The sequence below is a fragment of the Mus pahari genome, chromosome 1 (genome assembly GCF_900095145.1).
Source record: "Mus pahari chromosome 1, PAHARI_EIJ_v1.1, whole genome shotgun sequence".
NCBI lineage: Eukaryota > Metazoa > Chordata > Mammalia > Rodentia > Muridae > Mus > Mus pahari.
Window position 1 is genome coordinate 148,240,818 of NC_034590.1, and position 21,872 is coordinate 148,262,689.

The following is a 21,872-nucleotide window of genomic DNA, read 5'->3' on the forward strand; positions in this document are numbered from 1 at the left end:
GTCTCTGTGAGTTCAAGTCCAGCCTGGTCCGCAGAGTGAGTTAGTTTATAAGCGGCTAGCCAAGGCTGCACAGTTAAGACCCTGGATTTTTGTTTGTTTGTTTGGTTTGGTTTAAGATTGATTTATTTCATGTATGTGAGTACACTGTCACTGTCTTCAGACTCACCAGAAGAGGGTATCGGTTCCCCATTACAATGGTTGTAGCCACGATGTGGTTGCTAGGAACCAAAACTCAGGACCTCTGGAAGAGAAGAAGTCAGTACTTTTAATCACTGAACCATCCCTCCAGCCCCCAAGAAGCTGTATTTTTAAAAAGGAAAATTGCAACTGTGCATTGCATGCTAATTCAATCAACAGTTAGTGGTCTCATAAAATTACAGTGTGGGGGCTTCAGATGTAACTGAGTTGATAGAGTGCCTTTCTAGCATGCACAAGGCCCTGGGATGTATTCCCAGCACCACATAAACCTTTGTGTAGGAGGTAGAGCCAGTCAATGGGTAAAGGACATCTTCAGCCATAGAGCAAATTTTAGACCAATCTGGGATATATGAGACTGTCTAAAATAATAATGATTAAATTTAAAATTATGTAGCTGAAAACTTTCACTGTAGCTTTAGTTCTTAGATACATACCTACTAATGTGTTGCAGGTGCCTATGGTATTTAAGCATTAATAACAATAACAATCTTTGCTCTCAATATTTTCTCATTGGCAAAACACTAAGCACTTCCTACCATCCCCTACTCCCCCCTTTTTCTCATGCCTAGCATGGTGCAGACCCTACGAAGAAAAACAGAGATGGTAATACTCCTCTGGATCTTGTTAAAGATGGAGATACAGATATTCAGGATCTACTTAGAGGTGATGCAGCTTTGCTGGATGCTGCCAAGAAGGGTTGTTTAGCCAGAGTGAAGAAATTGTCTTCCCCTGATAATGTAAATTGCCGTGACACCCAAGGTCGGCATTCTACACCTTTACATTTGGCAGGTAAATAAAGGAAACAGGATTTAAGATGATAACATCTAAGACTATTTTAATTTTATTTACTTTTTTGGTGGATGGTGGTGTGGGGTCTGGAGTCAGAAAGCAGCTTGCTAGATAGAGTCTGCTCTTTGCATCATGTGGGTTCCAGGAATCAAATTCAGGTTGTCTGGCTTAGCAGCAGGTACATTTTCCTGCTGAGGCATTTTAGCAGGCCTATAATTTATTTTTATTCTTGTTTAAAATATTTCCTCTAAGTAAATTTGAAAGATGCAAGTCAAATGATCTGACAGAGCTATCATTCTGTCCTAGTACGTGTGTTCCTGCATTAAGCCATTAGCTGAACTCACTTCCTGTAGTACTGATTATTTCAGTAAGAACAGTTGGTGGGAGTGGTGGGTGTCGCATGCCTTTGATCCCAGCATCTTTCAAATTTACTAGAACTGCACAGAGAAGATGTGTCTCAAAAGTGAAGAGCAGTAGGGAAAACAGTTTGCCATAAGAGAGTTTGTAGAGGTGACTAGATTGTGTCATACTTCCAAAGCAATAAGCTTATTCTTTGGTTTTAGCAATGCTAAGATTATTCTGCTGACCTGGGGAGAGGGGTCGGGGGAGAAGGAGAGAAAAAGATTGCTTGATTTCCTAAGCTCTGTCCTCAGGCTGAGTAAAGCTTGTTTCTACAACCTCCTGAGGAAGCCTGCTTCCTGTTTGCACATAGATGATTGGGTGCCTGTGATTTTTGACCCTTGGGTCATACACTTGATGTTATGTTTGCATTATGTGTAACAGCCTTAAAGACAAGGCCTTTAGTAGGGAAATTTTAAATGGAAAGATAGACAAATCTTTCTGTAATTTGGTAGGTCTCCAAAACCAGTGGCTAATAACAATAGAAGCTTTTAACATTTTAGTCGGTGGAAGATTTTTTTTTTTCCAGAAAGTAAAATACTAGTAACTTCAGATTTACATAAAATTTACAAATATCTATTTATAAATATTTAGGTATGTGGGTGATATGTGGTTTCTACATTTATAAATGAAAATAATGTTACTTTTTCCCCTGCATTAGCTGGTTATAATAATTTGGAAGTTGCTGAGTATTTATTGCAACATGGAGCTGATGTGAATGCCCAGGACAAAGGAGGACTCATTCCTTTACATAACGCAGCATCGTATGGAGTAAGTTCAAAGTGGATGTCACACAGTGCACATGGAATTGAGTGTGGCTTCTTGTTTCGCGAAGAATTAAATAAGATGTTATACAACATAGACGTTTTAGTTCTTAACTGTATAAGCATTTTGTGCGACAAGCAATATATTTCTGTCCTTGGCACCTGTCTCTTAGTTGAAGAAATACTGGCGTGTGTGTGTGTGTGTGTGTGTGTGTGTGTGTGTGTGTGTGTGTGTGTGTGTAAATCCATAGGTTTCGAGGAATCTTTGGAGATTCAAATAATTTTATTATTACTTATTTCCAGAACCTCTGAGGATTCTGATCAGCAATGGCCATTGTCAGTGGTCTAGTTTGGGTAACTAAGGAAAGGTGCTAGTTTGTAGATTGATGTTCACTAGTTATACTACAAGAATTAGTTAGAAATCATGGAGTTGTAGACTGAGTTAGAAATCATGGAGTTGTAGACTGAAATACTGAGCTGTAATTTTGAAGCGAGTACCCATAAATTACAGTGCTGCTGAGAAGAAATGGCTTTCTTTTTCATTTCCAGAATACATGTGAAAATAAGAGAGTAGGTACAGAGCCAGGTTTTGTTTGATTGAGACAGGGCCTCTCTACATAGCCCTGGCTGTCCTGGAACTCACTGTGTACACCAGGCTGGCCTTGAACTCAGATATCTGCCTGTCTCTGCTCCTGAGTGCACGCCTAGCTCAGAACCAGTTTCTTAAGAAGTAAAGTTCCATAAAATATTTCCACCTGTAACAGGAATATTTTCTTTTACAGCATGTAGACGTAGCAGCTTTACTGATAAAGTACAATGCGTGTGTCAATGCCACGGACAAATGGGCTTTCACACCGTTACATGAAGCAGCCCAAAAGGGACGGACACAGCTTTGTGCTTTATTGTTGGCCCATGGAGCTGATCCTACTCTTAAAAATCAAGAAGGACAAACACCATTAGATTTAGTTTCAGTAAGTGATGGGCTCTTTGAAAAAATCAGAAAGTTCACATGACATGTATAAAATGTCTGTACAGTGAATAATATGGTTTTAGCCCAAATTTAAATTTAGAAATCATTTGGTATTGTGATATGTAGATAATAGAGTTATGAATCAGTTATTGTATACTAAATAAGTACTTTGGGTATGGGGAAATGAACAGTAGTTGGGAAACAGCAAGCCCAGGTCTTCCGTAATGCTTTTACAGTGCGTGATATTCTAGACTGAAGGTCTTACCAACTTCCCCGGTTAGGTGCATTCCCCTCACAGTAGCAAAGCCTGGTGCTAGCAGAAACTCTGTCTGAGGGCCTGCTAGATGGCTCAGCTGGTAAAGGTGCTTGCTGCTAAGCCTAACAGACCTGAGTTTAATTCCTGGACCCACCTGATAGGAGAGAGACCTGCCTCCCACAAGTTGTCTTCTCACCTCTACATGCGCATCTTGGCACACACGCACCTATACACACACATGCACATAAAATAAAATTAATGCTTAAAATTTTTTTAAGGTTTGTAAAATAAAATGTAGGTTTTTCTTTCTTTTTCCATGGCTGCTTATAAAATAGCCTCCTTTGTAGCTCCCAAGTCTGTGTCAGTCACTGGAACAGGAGTGCTTTCTTGCCTCTGCAACTGAGGTCATTAACCACAGCAGTAAAGTGGAAGGAAGCAAAGTTTTGTCCTCCCTGGATCTATGAGACAAGATCTTATTACGAAGTCCTGGCTGGCCTGGAACTTGTTTATAAGGCTGACCTGGAGTTTCATACCCATTTTTTTTTTTCTAAGATTTGTGTGTGTGTGTGTGTGTGTGTGTGTGTGTGTGTGTGTGTGTGTGTGTGTGTGTTTATGTGCACCACTTGCATGCTGGTGCCAGCAGAGGCCAGAGAGTATCAGATACTCTGTAACTTGAGTCACACTTACAGGAGGTTATAAATCAGCTGATGTGCTTCCTGGAAACCAAATCTAAGTCCTCTGGAAGAAAAGTATTTATTCTTAACAACTGAGCCATCTCCAGCCCTTCGCATGCCTCCCTTGCCTACCTCCTGAGTATGCTGAGATTACAGTCATGTGCTGCCACACCCTGCCAGAAACATTTTGAGTTGGAAAAGATATTGTGTTCTGTGGAGAGAGATTATTCCAACCAATTGGAATAATGAAACTGATTTAGTTTGTCTGCATTCATATTTAAAGTGATGTTTCCAGGCAGACTAACCATAGCATATTTGCATGAGAGTTTCTTGGAAATATCTCTTTGGTTCCAAGCTGGTTTAGAATTAAGCATATAGAATTTATTCCACCGAAACATTGATTGATCCAGTACTAGAATGAGTGGCAAGGAAGATAAAAAGATGTAGCCACCATGCACAGGGCCTAGGGAGGCAGACCACTGAGTAAAGCACTTGCTGCACAGTGTGAAAACCTGAGGTGGAGTTAATTCCTAGAACCCTTGTAAATTCTCAATGGATAGTATGAACACATGTGGAAGAAAGGAGGCAAAGATAGGCATCCTCTGGAAACTCAGAGGCCAACTGGCCTGGTATCACAGTGATGAGGAGACCATCTCAGGAGAAATCAAAAGTGAAGGTCAACACCTAAGCCTCCTTTAACCTTCACGTGCACATATTTGCACACTTATATACACATACAAATCGTGCATATACCCACAGAATAAAATTTTAAAGGTGGTTTTGAGAGAGTGAAAGCTTGCATCAGCTTTAGAGTAGAATAGGTATGACCTACTGCTCTAACCTCTAAAGTTTAGTAGCAATATCTATAAGGAATAAAATATATCTGGTTAATTAGAGAAGTAAGTATTGTAGTAAAGCCTTTCAATAGCTTCACATATCAGAATGTACCCAATAAATGGTCCTTTAAAAAAAAGACCATTTGCCGGGCGTGATGGCGCACGCCTTTAATCCCAGCACTCGGGAGGCAGAGGCAGGCAGATTTCTTGAGTTCGAGGCCAGCCTGGTCTACAAAGTGAGTTCCAGGACAGCCAGGGCTATACAGAGAAACCCTGTCTCAAAAAACAACAACAACAACAACAACAACAACAAAAACATTAATAGGTCAGCAGATTCTATTCACAAACTATAAGGGTTAAAATATGCACAAATTAAGGAGAAAGAGAAAGATAAGGGGGAGGACACTAAATGAATAACCCAGAAACATTTCTGATTACTTAGCTTTTTAACATGTGTTTTGTTTTTTTGTTTTTTATTGTTTTTTAAATTGGAAAAGGGAGGCTAGAATGTGTTCAGTATGCCTATAGAAGTCAAAGGGGAACTGTGGGGGTCTGTTCCCTTGTGGGTGCCAGGGATTAAACTCAGGCCATCAGGCAGTGGTAGCTGCCTTCCCACTGAGACATCTCTCCAGCCCATTACTTAGTTCTTTATTTGAGCATTGTACATAATTGCATGTCATTAGTGAAGTGGGTATAACACTGAATTTAGAGAGATTTTCATCCTATCAGCTTGATTAAAATTATCTTTTATCAAAAAACAGGGTTTTCTCCATTTTGAGTAATGAATCACTGTTTTCTAAAAAAATACAAATGGGTCTGTTTGCTAAGGTTCTGTATAGATTGAGTTGCTAATGTCAGAGTTGATTATAGTAGGGTTGAAAGCTCTTACTTTTTAGATTAGTAGTTCTGTAATTCAGTGCCTTTCAGTCATGATGTCAGAATTGGCATTTTGTTCCTTGTTCTTGGCAACGTTTGGCAGTTTCTTTGTTTAATGAAGTGATCTAGAAAGGGTGTTCTGAAAGGGTGTTTTCTATTTAGTAGCTAGCTGGCTATCAGCCTGTTTGTTTCACTTTTAAGGTTTTCTAGTATTTCTCAGGGTCTTATGGTAGTAGACCTGGTGTGAATTTGCTCGGTTTTATCCTCTTTTTATTGCATAGAAGAATTGTAAACCATGTACATGACAGATTTCATCTCCTTGTACTGTATCCTAGGCAGATGACGTCAGCGCACTCTTGACAGCAGCCATGCCCCCCTCTGCTCTGCCTACGTGCTACAAACCTCAAGTGCTCAGTGGTGTGAGGAGCCCCGGAGCCACTGCAGATGCTCTGTCTTCAGGTCCATCCAGTCCATCTAGCCTTTCTGCAGCCAGCAGTCTCGACAACTTATCTGGGAGTTTCTCTGAACTGTCTTCAGTAGTTAGTTCAAGTACAACAGAAGGTGCTACTAGTTTGGAAAGAAAAGAGGGTGAGAGTTTTTATAAATAACTGTATCTCACATTGTAGCTCCATGTTTGTCATTTAAAGTGGTAGGAAATTGTCCTTTAAATCTTAAATACAACTCTTTATATGAAATAAGTTAAAATAGCCTGGGAATCTTTACCTTCTATTTTCTTAATAATGTAAGTGGAATTCCTACAGTAACGCCTTTCAAATCAAAAACTAATGAATGTGGTGCTGACTGAAATTTATTTATTTTTTGTTTGCTATTATGTATGCACACATGCATGTGTCCAAACTTGTGTCATGTATGGGGAGATCAGAGGACAATTCTGTGTCACAGGTTCTTCATTTGATTTTTGTTTTTTTGTTGTTGTTGTTGTTTTGTTTTGTTTTGTTTTTTTTTGAGACAGAGTTTCTCTGTGTCTCATTGACTATCCTGCAATTCACTCTGTCCTTCCTAGAGGTTGAACTCAGGTTGCCAGGCTTGCCCAGCAAGCGCCTCACCCACTGAGCTGTCTTCCAGTCCTGACCCATTCTTTACATGTCAGCCTTTACCTGTCACATTCTTTGTACTCTATGCCACATCATAAAACTTTTTTTCATAAATTTGAAAGACTTGATCTTGAAAGACCTATTTTTAAAGATGAGGCTAAAAGTAAATTTTTAAATGAAAACAAGAAATATTTAAACTTGAGAAAGCCCTTGGCCGGTTAACTGTTTAAGCAGAGCATGATAGCACACACCTATACAGGGGGTTTCTTAATTTGAGGCCAGCATGGCAGGCATTGAGTTCCAGGCTAGCCAGGCTACACAGTTTGTAGGATTCTTGCAAGTTTTTAGTATTACATAAATGGCTGTTAGTATCTTTGCTGCGCCGTAGCATTGCAGATCTTTTATACTCACAGTGTTGTTGTACAATATTCTGATGTGATATTTTATTCCTCCCAGATTCAGGAATTGATTTTAGTATAACTCAGTTCATAAGGAACCTTGGACTTGAGCACTTGATGGATATATTTGAGCGAGAACAGGTGAGTAGGTGAATTCTTTTGTTTGGTTTAGTGTTTAATAGAAAGAACTAAAAAATGCTTAAAATTAATTAAACCTAGGCTATTGAGAAATTGTTTGTAGGGTATCTGTTATATTTAGTGCTGGGCACTGAACCCTGGGCCTCCTGGATGCTATGTGTACTGTGTAGTAGTGTTCTGTCTACTACAGCTCTGAGAGTTAAGAGACTGGAAATCTGTCACTTCTGATATGGCTTGACCTTGGAGTCTCACTTAGCTCATTATCTAAAATTTGACCAGTATGTAGAAATAGAGCATTCTCCTTAATAACATGGTTCCTGATTCAGGCCTTTACTACCTACTGTGGACAGGAATGAGAATGTCAGCCATATATTTGAACTTTTCTGGATAGCCCCAGTTTTTGAAATTTACTTAGTATGTATGAGTGTTTTGCCTGCGTGAATGTATACCACATGCATGCCTGTGGCCCATGGAGGTCAGAAGATGAAGTCAGATCCCTTGGAACTAGAGTTACGAATGGTTGAAAGCCAGCCTGTGGGTACTGGAAACCAAACACCAATCCACTTTGACAGAGCAGTGCTCTTGCTGTCTCACTAGCCCCTACAGTATTTACGTTGTTGCCATTGTTGTCGTGATTGTTCATAGACTATGAGTTCTCTAAGCTTGAACCTGCATAACCTGCAGTCAAGTTAGGAAGGTAGAAGAGAAGCCGAGCATGGTGGCGCATGCCTTTAATCCCAGCACTCAGGAGGCAGAGGCAGGCAGATTTCTGAGTTCGAGGCCAGCCTGGTCTACAGAGTGAGTTCCAGGGTAGCCAGGGCTATACAGAGAAACCCTGTCTCAAAAACCAAAAATAAAAAAGGAAGGTAGAAGAGAACCATGAGACATTAATTACAGTCTTACAGAGATTTTAGTAAAGCTTAAGAAGGAAAAGACTACTCTTAACTGGACACAAATAGGGATGCTTTATAGATGTTGTATAAATGAAACAGGATTAATTATTTCAATTTCATGAAGCTGAAATGATTGGGGTAAGAGTTTGAACAGTGATGCGGAGGTCCCGGAGGGACCGTGCAAGATGCTGGGTAAAGGGTGGCTGTGGAGCCATGGGAAATACAGTGGGGAGATGAGTCTGGAAGGACATTTGTGACTCAACTTAGTTGTTACAACTTTTTGAGTTAAGTAAATGACTTGTTTTCTATAAAGGCTATTTAAAATAATATGAAATGGGGCTAGTGAGGTAGCACAGGGTTCGATTCCCAGCACCCATATGGTGGGTAACAACTGCCTTCTGTAATGCCATGGGGAGGGTTGATGCCCTTTTTTTGACTAAAGAATAATGCATGCACTGACAGACAAACTTTCATATAATAAAATATATCTTAAAAGAAAATAATGTGAAATAAACATGAATATTTTGAGACTATCAGTGTATGAATGTCTACCAAATGAGCACGCATTCTGAGTATTTGGTTTTCTTTTCTAAGATTACCTTGGATGTCCTAGTTGAGATGGGCCACAAGGAGCTGAAAGAGATTGGAATCAATGCCTATGGACATCGACACAAGCTGATTAAAGGAGTTGAAAGGCTGATCTCTGGACAACAAGGTACTTCATGTTAATAACTGGTTGACAGTTTATTTATACAAAGTCTGTGAGGAGCTTTTTTAATAGGAGGGTACTTATAGGAATTTGAGCATAATGAGGCCTTCCTAATACTTAAAACTTCCTGACACTAGTCTTTTTCTTTTTTTTCTTTTTCTTTTTCTTTTTGATTTTTCGAGACAGGGATTCTGTGTAGCCCTGGCTGTCCTGGAACTCAGAAATCCACCTGCCTCTTCCTCCCAGGTGCTGGGATTAAAGGCATGCGCCACCACTGCCTGTCTCCTGACACTACTAATGTAAATTATATAACCTAAAGTAAACTTTCTAGTCTCATGCAGAAATTTTAGGATTATTTTAGCTCTTGGAAAATGGGAAGTTATAAGTAGAAGTTAACCTAGGTCTAAAGTGTTCTGATTTTAAACGATCTGGAACATAGGTGTGTCTCTCATATTCACATGCTAGGAATGATTAAGTGATAAAGTAATGTTTTCCACAGCTAAATTTACAACAGCATGGGTGAAAGTCCTAAAAAAGAATATTGTTTTTCTGTTTCACTAATGGAAAATGCAAATTACATTCACTCAACAGATGTTAGCACTTATGTGTACCAGAGTTAGGTAAAAATTGTATATTACTTTAGGAGTCAAAAATCACATTTTACCTCTATTATTAAAACAGAAACGGTGATTTACTATAATGCTGATAGAGCACTCATAGATATGTAAAGTAGTGTGGCCACTATGCACATCAGTAAAACTAAATACAGTTGTGATTCAGCATGACCACCACTGGGTATATAGTTAATGGAACCCAAACCTAGACACGACAGAGAGCTGCAAACCCATATTTATAGCTACACAGTCTGTAAGAACTAGGAAATGGAGCCAGCTTATATGTCCATCAACAGGTGAATAGACAAAATGTGTACATACATGCATACATATAAACAGTGGAATTCCAGTCAGCTGTAGTAAATGAAATTATGACATTTACAGAAAACTAGATCACGCTAGCTAAAGGTTATTATATTACATAAAAATAAGCCAGACTCAGTTAAATACCATTTGTTTTCTCATGTGGTTCACAGATTTAAATCTGTGCATGTGTGGCATGGAAGTAGAAAGGGATAATAGGAAGTGAGAGGGACAAGAGAGGATAGTAGAAGATGTGTTTCATAACATCAGAAAGGGAGCTGGGCAGCAGTAGTGCACGCCTTTAATCCCAATACTTGGGAGGCAGAGGCATCTCTTGAGTTTGACAGAGTGAGTTCTGGCACAGTTCTTAGACTGCACAGAGAAACCTTGTCTTCAAAAGAGGAAAATAAGGAGGAAAAACAAAACAGAAAGCAAGAGGCTGTTTGGAAGCAGGAAAGAGCAGCAAGAGAGGACGGACAGGGAAGGAGTGAGGTGAGGAAAGGAAGGACAAAGTTTGACAGGGCATTCTTATGAAGGCCTGGGGTGGAAGCTGTCACTTGGTTTGCCAATCTAAAGAGGAATAATTTTTTTTAATAACTTAAATAGGAGGTATGCAACTGGAATTGAAAAAAAATTTCTATTTGTATAATGAAGAGCGTTTTCAGGGCACAGGAGAGATGTGTACTGTCCAGGAGTGGATTCAAACTTATTATTTTGTGTGTATATGTGAGCACCACATGCAATCAATACCAGAGAAAGCCAGAAGAGGGTGTCACATACTCTGGAACATCAACAACTTGGTTTGGGATCCAGTACCCACACGGCTGTTTACAACTCTGTAATTCCAGTTTCAGAGAGTCCTTTTCTGGCCTCTGAAGGGATATTCACATGATGCATACACAAACACATAAAATAAAATGAATCTCTAGGTGGAGAAATGGCTCAGTGATTAAGGGCACTGATTGCCCTTCCTAAATCCTAAGTTCAATTTCCAGCAACCACATTTGGCTCACAACCATAAGTAATTGGATCTGATGCTCTCTTCTGATTTATAAATAAAAATTTATAAAGGATCTTAAAAAATTAGTGTGCAAAGGGGAGAGTTACAAATGACTTAGTGTTTACAAGTATTTGTTGCACAATTATGAGAACCAGAGTTCCGCTATCAGAACCCATAAAAGCTGAATGACTGCCTCTAACTCGACTCTGAGGGGTCTGATGATTCCCTCTGGCTTCTGTGTACACAGGCACAGACACACACCGGCACATACACTAGTAGTCTGAATATCATGGGTTTGATCCTGATAGAGAAAGGACATTGGTAGGGGAAACTGGTGCAGTCCAGATGAAGCCTATGTTAAAAGTTCTGACAATTATAGTATCTGTTAGAGTCCTGAGGAAAGTTGGGTGATATGTGTGCCTGAACTGTCTGCATTTCTGCATTCCTATAAATCTAAATCATTAAGAAGTTAAGATTTTGGGCTGGTGAGATGGATGGCTCAGTGGGTAAGAGCACCCGACCGCTCTTCCGAAGGTCCAGAGTTCAAATCCCAGCAACCACATGGTGGCTCATAACCATCCGTAACAAGATCTGATGCCCTCTTCTGGAGTATCTGAAGACAGCTACAGTGTACTCATACAAATGAAATAAATAAATCTTAAAAAAAAAAAAAAAGAAGTTAAGATTTTGGGGAGCTGATTTATTGGCAACTTTTTTACTTGTAAATTTCATTTCCTAGGTCTTAATCCATATTTAACTCTAAACAACTCTGGTAGTGGAACAATTCTCATAGATCTGTCTCCTGATGATAAAGAATTCCAGTCTGTGGAGGAGGAGGTATGTTCATCACACTAAATAAGTGGATAGGTGGATCTAGCCACCATACTGTAGACTCAATTGCTGTTTTCTAGAATTTTGCAGATCTATTTGGACATGAATTTTATTTTTTAATTTCTTTTCACCACCTTGATAATTTGTAAATATTTATAATGCGGCTCTCAGTTAACCTTATTTATTTAGGTACTTAAATTGCCATTTCAGTTCATATTGAATTAGAATTCTGTTGGAAAGAAGGTTGCTGTCATTTGAAAATATGCTAGTGTTCACTCCCTCTGAAGGCAACTGTAGCATAGGGAATCTCAGACAGGACTCAACATTTAGATAATATCAACATTTAGATAATATTTATATGAGAAATTTTATGCTGACTTTCTTTCCAAAGTATTCTTTAATCCACTGAAATCTTTGAAGAGTACCCTCCCAATCCAGGGCCCCCATCGCCTCACCCACCAACCTCTTGTGTTTGTTTTTGGTTTTTTGTTTTGGTTGGTTGGTTGGTGGGTGGGTTTTTTGGGGGTTTGNTTTTTTTTTTGTTTTTTTTTNNAGACATGGTTTCTCTGTATAACCCTGGCTGTCCTGGAACTCACTCTGTAGACCAGGCTGACCTCGAACACAGAAATCTGCCTGCCTTTGCCTCCCAAGGACTGGGATTAAAGAAGGCATGTGCCAACACTGCCCGGCGCTCTTGTGTTTTTATTGAAGCAAGGTCTCACTATGTTGCCCTGCCTATCCTGGAACTCACTGTATAGACTATGTTGCCCTAGATCTCAGAGATCCACCTGCCTCTGACTTCTCAGTGGTTTTTATTATACCCAGTTGTATACACTTTACACTTTATACATTGATGTACACATGCCTTATCTGTATGAATTAAGCACAGATACAAAATTGAGTGAGATTTATTTCTTAAAAATCATAATTCTAAGAAAATACATGTTATGTTTTATTAGGGTGATAATAGCACAACTGAATCATTGTTTTGCTTTTATGTTTAACATTTTTTACATGTTTAACAATTTTACATTCTCTTTCATATTAGTTTACATCATGTAACTTTTTCAGCTATAAACATGGTTGCATTCGAGGCCAGCCTGGTCTGCAGAGCAAGTTTCTGGATAGCCAGGGCTACACAGAGAAACCCTGTCTCAAAAGAACAAAGAATGGTACACAGTTTGTAGAATTATGTCCTTTCAAGAAAAATATGAAAACCTATGTTGAATTCTCAGAAATAGTATCAAATAAATTTATAACAAAGCATGAGTCAGAAAAGACAAAAACTAATGTGTAGGTTTTAAATTATTTCCCATCAGATGCAGAGTACAGTTCGAGAGCACAGAGATGGGGGTCACGCAGGTGGAGTCTTCAACAGATACAACATTCTCAAGGTAACGAGTGACAGGAAGCAGGGTCAAAACCAAGTCTGACATTTCCTCAGCCCAAAGTCTTAGTAAGGTTGATAAGATCATAGTGATACCTAACACAGTAGCTGTCTGACATGGCTTCAGGCACTCTGAAGGGAAAGACTGTCCTCAAATTTATATTCTCAAAATCTCACTGTCTACATAAGCTAGTCTAGAATTTGAGTCTCTTGCCTCAGCCCTTCCTAGTCCTGGGGATGAGATCAGAGTCATGGGCCACCATGCCCACTTTTTTAAAAAATTCATCTATTTTTATGTTAGACATGTTAGCTCACGCCTTTTAATCATAACAATGAGGAGGCAGAGGCAGGCAGATTTCTGGGTTCAGGCACAGCCAGGGCTACACAGAGAAATTCTCATCTTGGGGGATTAAATAAAAATTATTGAACAATATCAGTATACCATGAAGTAGATGTACTCTTTAAGTTAATGAACACTAAAGCTTACTTAGTGTGGTGTGGTTGTTATCTACTACCATCAGGTTGTTCAGGCAAGGGGGAGAGTCACTTAAGCATGAAGTGGAGACGCTGATTTCAAATTTTCTATGTTCAATATGAAAACAATCCATTTTGGCACACTATTTAATGAGAGAGACAGAGAGAGACACAATAGCTTTAAGTTTTCTCCTGAAGAAAGTGGGGACTGGAAGGAAAAGAGAGTCATAGGAAAGAAGAATGTGTGGTGGGTACTTTTCCAATTGTGTTTATGGTATTTGAGTTAGATAGTCAGGGGAGCAGGTGCTGGGCTCTGCCTCATGCTCCTATAAAATTTAGCATGGCTGAGGTATTTCTGTAATGACTTAGTGATAACTTTAATTTAACTTCGTATTTTAAGTATTTCTAAAATTGAAGTATTTCATTCAACTTTCAAGTATTCGTGGCCTTTTACTGGCCACATGTAGTGTTTCTTTTTGAAAAAAAACAATATGTATATGAACTCATAGACACAAATTGCATGTACACAACCACATATAGCTGGAGGTCTAAGGACAACTTATGGGAGTTGATTCTGTTATTTATTTATTTATATTGATAAGATAAAAGGTATTATTTAACTTTTCTGGTCTTTATAGATTCAGAAGGTTTGTAACAAGAAATTGTGGGAAAGATATACACACCGGAGAAAAGAAGTTTCTGAAGAAAACCACAACCATGCAAATGAAAGGATGTTATTTCATGGTAAGATTTTCTCACTGCCCTCTGTAAGAGTGTAGCTAATGTCCTCTTAATAATGATAACATTTTCGTGACTTGTACATTTGTGTTCATATCCTCAGTTTCTTTTGTGTTAATATACTTTATAATGAACATTTTTATAAATTAAGATTACCTTTTTGGTGGCCGGTAAAATGGCTCAGTTTGGTAAAGGCCTTGCCACATGAACCTAATGACCTGAATTCTGTCCCCAAACTCTATGATGGAAAGACAGAAGTAAGTTCTGAGATCATCGAGTCACACTTCACACTCCCCACACTGCTTCTCATGTGCCGTGCGGTGCAGTTTTGACTAAGCCTCTCTTAGCAAGGACAGGAGAGGGTCACTATTTACCCCTGGAATCTTCTATAGCAGATGATGAAAGAGAAGTGGATGAAGGGAAGGAGAAGAATAAGAGCATGGCAGGCCAGGCTGCTTGGGCACTTCTGACTGTCTAGGGAAGTGCACAGAGGTCAAGCATGGTTGAAGACCTGATGGCTCTTAGCCTCACTGTGTGCAGTGAACTGTGAAGCCATTGGTCCTGGGTTTTATGTATTTGACTCTGGAATATGGTAACTTTTGCATTAGAATTGTAAATAATCTGTTGTTTTTCTAATTGAGTATCCTTTGGCATCTGAACCATCATCCTATTGGAATCATTAATCAACATACGGGATTCTTAGCTCTAAAAATAGCAAGCTCTAGGGTCTGTAGAGATGATTTGGAAGGAAAAAAAGAGCAAGTACTGCTGTTACAGAAGACTGCAGTTAGGTTTCCAAAACCCGAATTGAGTGGTTCAAACCACCTGTAATTTCTGACTCTGCAGACACCTGCACTTCTATGCACATACCACATAGACATACAGAATTATGGATAGATTTGTTTTTAAATTAGAAAATGGCAACCAGTTGATAATAGCACATACCTTTAATCCCATCACTGAGAAGGCAGAGGCAGACAAGAGTTTGAGGATATTAGTTTGAGGATAGCCAGGGCTACACAGAGAAACCCTGTATACAGGTTTTTGGCAGTGATTCATGTTCAAGCATTTAACATCCATGGGGCCAGAGGTGATTCTGTGAGGTCCAGGCCTATCTGGTGGGCATAGTCCCAAGACAGCCAAGGCTATGTAGAGAGTCTGTCTCCAAAACAAAGAATTTAGCATCCTGGGCTGGGTGTGTGGCTCAGTGCTTGACTGATATGCACAAAGCCCTGTGTTTAATCCTTAGAAAAGTCTTTCTAGTTCCTTAGAAAAGTTAACTTCTTAGAAGGTTTAGTCTTGTTTTCTGAATTGTTGCCCACGTTTGTATTTTAGGATCTCCTTTTGTGAATGCAATTATCCATAAGGGCTTTGATGAAAGGCATGCATACATAGGTGGCATGTTTGGAGCTGGAATTTATTTTGCTGAGAACTCTTCCAAAAGCAATCAATATGTGTATGGAATTGGAGGTGGCACTGGATGTCCAATTCACAAAGACAGATCGTGTTACATTTGTCACAGGTGAGATTATTTGGTACTTTCATAATTAGTACTAATTACATATTTGAAAAATATGGAGGGCAAGGCATACCTGACAATTTGAGGGATGTAGATTAAACTTTGTCTCTTCACAAGTTACAATAATAGCTAATGTTTACCAAAGGATCTGAATGAACCAGCATGATTCTGGGCACATGATTTGTTTACTTCAACTTCCTTCTGAACACTGGGTTCTCCATAAAGAGTGCTAAGGAGAGCCAGGAAGATACTGTGCCACTGCTGCCTGGCTGTGCTGACAGAGGAGGTGGGATGTGTAAGACAGCACACCTAAGCCCTGTCTCCAGTAGGGGAAACAGCCAGACACGGATGGGGCACACCTTTAATCCCAGCACTCTTCCTCTCTAGCTTGTCTGTCTCTCCTGTGCACAAGCATGATGTGGTGGGCGGGGATCCTAGGCTGTCCTGGAACTCAGTGTGTGGCACAAGCTGGCCTCAAACCCAAAATGATCCTCCTGCCTCAGCGTCCTGGGTGCTAGGATTCACTATGCCCAACTTGTGTTATTCTTAACTGCTATTATTTTCCCACTAAGCTTAAGCTTCTGTATTATATTAGGAAGTCCCTCCTGGATAGGAATTACTATCATTTCTATTTTGAGCCACAAATCCATGCTATTTAGGAGGCTACAGTGTTTCAAATTCTAAATTTACTTGCCTTCTGTGGTTGAGATTATTAGTAATAAGCAATGTTCTCATACTTCCCCTGAGCTGTTGTTGGAATACAATACTTAGTTGTCTAGAAATACGTTACTGACATAGAGCTTTGCTGTTCTGGGTTTCTGTGTCCAGGGTAAAATTTTCCTTTTTATGTTTTAGGCAGCTGCTGTTTTGTCGAGTAACCTTGGGAAAGTCTTTCTTGCAGTTCAGCGCAATGAAAATGGCACATTCTCCTCCCGGCCATCACTCGGTCACTGGCCGGCCCAGTGTAAATGGCCTAGCACTAGCTGAATATGTTATTTACAGAGGAGAACAGGTAATTCACTTATACTTGTTTGTCTTTGACAGTGCATGACTCTTACATGGGTGGGTGGGGGTTAGGGGTAAATTCAGGCTTGAAAGTTTACAAATAAAATGTTTGTCATAAGATTCTCAGAATCAAGCTGGAGCGCTGGGCGCTCTTCTAGATCACCCCCATGCAGCTCACAGCTGTCTGCAACTCCAGATCTAGGGGATCCGACACTCTCATACAGACTTACATGTGGGGAAAACACACCAGTACACATAAAACTAACTAAATAAATCATTTTTTAAAATATTTTCAAAATCAGAAAAGAACCATTGATGTATCTAACCTATTCAGTTTTTAGTCAAAACTGTATCTTTTCTTTTTTTTTTTTTCTGTAAAATATAGCAATGATGTGTAATTTTTCCTGCAATAATTGACAAAGACCTAATAAAAAGCCAGTGTAAATCAGCATTCTAAGTCAAAGTAGGTGGCAGAATTCCTTCTGTTGCTGACAAGAGACAAAAGCATGTATCTATTTATATCTCATCCTAGACCTACCTGCTGATGAGGGTTGGGGGAGAACTGGAAAGAGAGGAGTCAGTCGATCTTGGAAGAGCGGTTGGGTTGTACAGGGCTCAAGGGAAGGAATGCTTACTCGGGGGCATCTTGACATACAATAAAACACACTTGCTAACATTTGAACTAATCTTTCTTTTCCAGGCTTATCCTGAATATCTAATTACTTACCAGATTGTAAGGCCTGAAGGTATGGTTGATGGCTGAAACCAGTTCCCCCAGACAAAATGTTCTGAAGCAGCTGACGGCCTCTTAAGTTTCACTCCTTGGCAGGAAAAAAATTCATGCTGACTACAGGCCTGTGGCACAAATGATAAAATGTGAAAGAAGCCTAATGTTGTGACTTGATGAAGCTTTAACAGTGTACAGTATTTCTGAGTGTTTCCTGTTCTCAGCACTTTAACAGATGCCATTCCAGGTTCAACTGGGTTTGTCTGTCCTAAATTATAAACAGTTAACTTGAATCTTTTATACGTCGTGCATTGATTCTAACAAAAATGGTAATCCCTCAACAGAGCTCATTTTACTAATCAGTACTGTGTTCTTTAAAACACAGCATTTACACTGAATACAATTTCATTTGTAAAATGTAAATAAGAGCTTTTGTACTAGCCCAATATTTATTTACATTGCTTTGTACTATAAACTGTTCTAGAGCTTCAGCGGTTTACAGAGTATTTTCATATGTGTTGCTTATCCGTGTTCATCTGTTGTCGCCTGAGTGATCGCTACGTTTGGTTCCAGAGGCTGCTCGGTTGCTAACAGAGAGTTAGTGGGGAGACATTGACTTAACAAATTTAATTTGCTGATGGAAGCATTTCTCTAGCAATAGAAATCTTTCTAATTTACAAATTTTATAAATACTCTTGGAATTTCCAGAGAGTTCTGGTGTGATGGGATGGGGACTTGTGGCTAGAGAAGCCCTTCAATGGCCTTAAACTCGGGTCTTGCTTTAGAGAGGCCTCTGATGTTCTCAGCCTCAGAGCAGAGCTCTCTCCAAGTTTTGAAGATGCTAAGCCCCAGCTTCTGAACTCTTAATGCTCTGATCATGAACTGTAAATGGAAATTATATTTTGGACATGGGGAAGGCAATCATGGATAATTTCCCAATCAGGTCTAATTACCTTAAATCTAAAATGGAGGAATAACAAGTGGGAGTGGATAGGTTTTTTTGTTTTAAGTTTTTCTCGATCTTATGGTTATATTTATAGCCAGTGTATTTATCATGAGTAAATACAACCTAAAACCATAGGTGTGAGTGTCTGTGTCTGTGGCAGCCTCTGGAATGGGCAAGCCTAGTGCTTCCTACTTCTAAAACACTGTCACAGACTTAAGTTCAGTATGGCAGCTGTGGAAGAAATTACTTGCCATGAAAGGCTATTTTTACTATTCTCTGAGGTAAGCCTTACACTTAGCATCTTGCATTGCACAGAGACCTGCCTTACTGCATGGGAGCACACTCAGAAATCAAGGAGAGATTTTTATCCACCTAAGTTTTTGTAAATGAGGATGCCCTCTTCACTCTCTGTACCACTTTATCTTTGTTTTACATTTTATTTGGTCTCTTAATTGCCTGGTCCTTTATAGAAACTTGTACATAGAATTGCTCGAAAGTTAAGTTTCCCATCCTATGAGTTAAGAGAAATGTATGTCTGGAGTTGTTCCTAAGATGTGAATTGTGGTCAAGGGTTAAGAGGTCAAATCCTGACCTAGAAATGCTTTTATACAGCTCTCTGCTAACTACAGATGTCCTAAAATCATTTCTTGAACATAAAAGGAATATGCCAAATTTTATATAAAAATTTCAGGTTCTGTATACTTCTGGGTTTTATAGTTAAAAGATAATGAAATTAATTAGTGAGGTTTATATTTACTTACTTCTCAAAGTTTGGCCTATGTTACTCTGTGTGGATCTGGAATTGTTTTTCATGTAGAATCATGGTCTGGTTATGAGCCGTGTTACCTCCTAACCCATTGCTTATGTGTGTTCCCACTGTGGTCAATACGCTGGCATGGCAATGTTTATTGGGAGCTGGGAGTTTGGGGGTGTGATTTAGTGCTTTGCATGAAATACCTTTATAAAAATGGAATTGCTTTTTCTTTTGCCTTGTGATTTTTTTTTTTTTTTGAAGTGGAATTTAATTTGTGTGTGTGTGTGTGTGTAGTGTTCTGCCCATCTGAGTGTCTACTTGTATCACATTCCATGCCCTCACTTAATTCTTAATAAACTGTTTACTTGTTTTCTGGGTAGCATGGTAATTCATTGAAATTACAGTAAATCGTAATTGCAAGAGAACAGTGTAGTTTTGAGTCTAATCGTGACAGGGTGCAGCATACATGTAACATGTTGAATGTTGTGTGGTCATACGTGCTCAGATGCTTCATGATGAAGGTAAGATGTGTTTGGGCGTCTACACCATCCAGTAGGACTTTGGTAGTCCTTAAAATTCCTTCATGAAAATCAGTCTGCTTAACCTACAAAGAGAAATATATTTTTGTTTTCTATGTCATAAAAACATTCTTGATAAGTTTCCAAATCCCAGTTAGTCATATTTTTTTCTCTAAAAGGAAAAAAACAGTAGTGTATTTTATATTTCCATATGCTAATGACATGTGTATAATTAGTCCTCAGTATTCCATAAGAAGAGAGTGATGGTACAAGGGTCCCTAAGTATCACTTTGAAGTCTATATAAACTGCTTTATCTTCCTGCTTCTTTTAAGATGATACTGAAGTGTTTGCTTGCTGTTTACTGAGCGTGCATGCCCACGTATGATGTGATCCAGTTGTTTACAGGTTGGGGCAAGAAAACATGCAAATAAACTTCCCAAAGCTGTTAACAATTAGTTCTCTTGATTGTGCCTTTGCCTCCTGTCTTAAGTTTCATTGCTGTGATGAAACAATATGATTGTAGCAACTCTTATAAAGGAACACATTTAATTGGGTCTGACTTAATGGTTTCAGAGGTATAGCCCATCATCATCATGAGGAGAAGAAGCATGCAGGGGCTAAGAGTTCTTGGTAGGCAGGCAGCAAGGAGAGACTGTACCACTGGGATGGCTGGAGCATATATGAGACATCAAAGCCTGTCTCCACAGTACTTCCTCCAAGGACATACTACTCCAGCAAGGCTACACCTGCTAATAGTGCCATTCCTATCTCCCAAGTCCCTGTGCACACCCTGTGTTTCCTGGCTTATGTGGGTTGTGGCCTGAAGTAGTTAACATCTTGTGTTACTTTTATATGTCCTCTCCATTTAGACACTTACTTATAGTTGCCATTCCCATAACACAGATATGCAGGGAGTCCTCAGAATGGGGTGCCAGCATATCACAGAGCAGTCTACACAAAAGTGAGGTCTGCTAATGGGCTTTAAATTTGTTTTTTAAAATTATTGATCTGTAACAGACTAGAAATTGTAATTTGAGTCAGGTGTGGTGAGCAGCCAGGAGGCAGAGGCAGGTGGATCTCTTGAGTTCAAGGACAGCCTAGCCTGGTCTACAAAACAAGTTCTAGGGAAGGCACAGAGAAACCTTGTCTTGAAAATCAGAAAGAAGGACTTAGAAAAATATAAGAACCAGCATCTGGATAAGGGGAAAGGCTGACCTCTGGGATCCACGTGGCGGAAGGGGAAAGCCTGACTCTTGAGTTGCTGTCTTCCACGTATACATACAGACGTGCACCCATCTCTGTCACATGTTTACACGTGTTACATGTTTTGGGTTTTTGACCCAGCCTGCTCTCAAAATCAGTCATACCTCAGCCTCCTTGATGCTAAGATTACCTATGCCAAGCAAATGGTATGTGGACATACACACAGGCAATATACCCATATGCATAAAAACCAAAGCTTTGAGAAACTAAAAGGCAGCTCAACCCTTCATTTCCCTCAGAACAGAGGGGAACACTGACACGAGGTAGGAAGATTATGGCGCCTCATTTTACCAGTGGTGACTGTCATTCCTAGCCTTGAGAAGAATGGGGTTAACAGGGATGTACTATTGCTGGGATTTATGTGGGTGGGGCAAGGCTGCAGCTGGGAACTGATCTATTTTGAGAATCAGAAAAATAAGGGAGACAGTCCTGTGTCATATAAGCCCTGAACATGCAATGGTGTGTTATTTCATTACACATTACTTAGCACCGTGAGCTTTGCAATTAGATGCTGGGGATTTGAACTCAAGTTCTCGTGTTTGTGCAGCAAGCACCCCTAAGCCATCTTCCCAGCTCTTCATTCCTTCTAAAATCTGCTCAGCATTCATTACATGGAGGGAACAGTAGCTAAAGACACAGCAGTAACAACATAGCAAGGTTACAACTAGTGATAGAAGTAAATCCGTTTTCTGAGAAGTTGACTACCGAAAAACAGTGAAATAGGGGACTGGAGAGATGGCTAAGCAGTTAAGAGCACTGACTGCTTCTCCAGAGTTCTTAAGTTCAATTCCCAGCAACCACATGGTGGCTCACAACCATCTGTAGTTGGAGCCAATG

The 21,872-nt window shown here is 39.6% G+C and overlaps 1 protein-coding gene across 1 annotated transcript in view; it reads left to right on the top strand.

Annotated features, from left to right (window-relative positions):
• Nucleotides 1-20,224, top strand: part of Tnks2 (tankyrase 2) — a 58,225-nt gene extending 38,001 nt beyond the window's left edge. Inside the window, exons 16-27 of the mRNA XM_021214470.2 lie at nucleotides 768-987; nucleotides 2,048-2,157; nucleotides 2,933-3,121; nucleotides 6,098-6,350; nucleotides 7,274-7,356; nucleotides 8,841-8,961; nucleotides 11,612-11,709; nucleotides 13,023-13,097; nucleotides 14,203-14,308; nucleotides 15,638-15,824; nucleotides 16,677-16,833; nucleotides 17,527-20,224. Of these exons, the coding sequence (XP_021070129.1) occupies nucleotides 768-987; nucleotides 2,048-2,157; nucleotides 2,933-3,121; nucleotides 6,098-6,350; nucleotides 7,274-7,356; nucleotides 8,841-8,961; nucleotides 11,612-11,709; nucleotides 13,023-13,097; nucleotides 14,203-14,308; nucleotides 15,638-15,824; nucleotides 16,677-16,833; nucleotides 17,527-17,589 (1,662 nt within the window). The 3' untranslated portion in view covers nucleotides 17,590-20,224. The remainder of the gene's footprint in view (nucleotides 1-767; nucleotides 988-2,047; nucleotides 2,158-2,932; nucleotides 3,122-6,097; nucleotides 6,351-7,273; nucleotides 7,357-8,840; nucleotides 8,962-11,611; nucleotides 11,710-13,022; nucleotides 13,098-14,202; nucleotides 14,309-15,637; nucleotides 15,825-16,676; nucleotides 16,834-17,526) is intronic.
• Nucleotides 20,225-21,872: the final 1,648 nt, after the last annotated feature.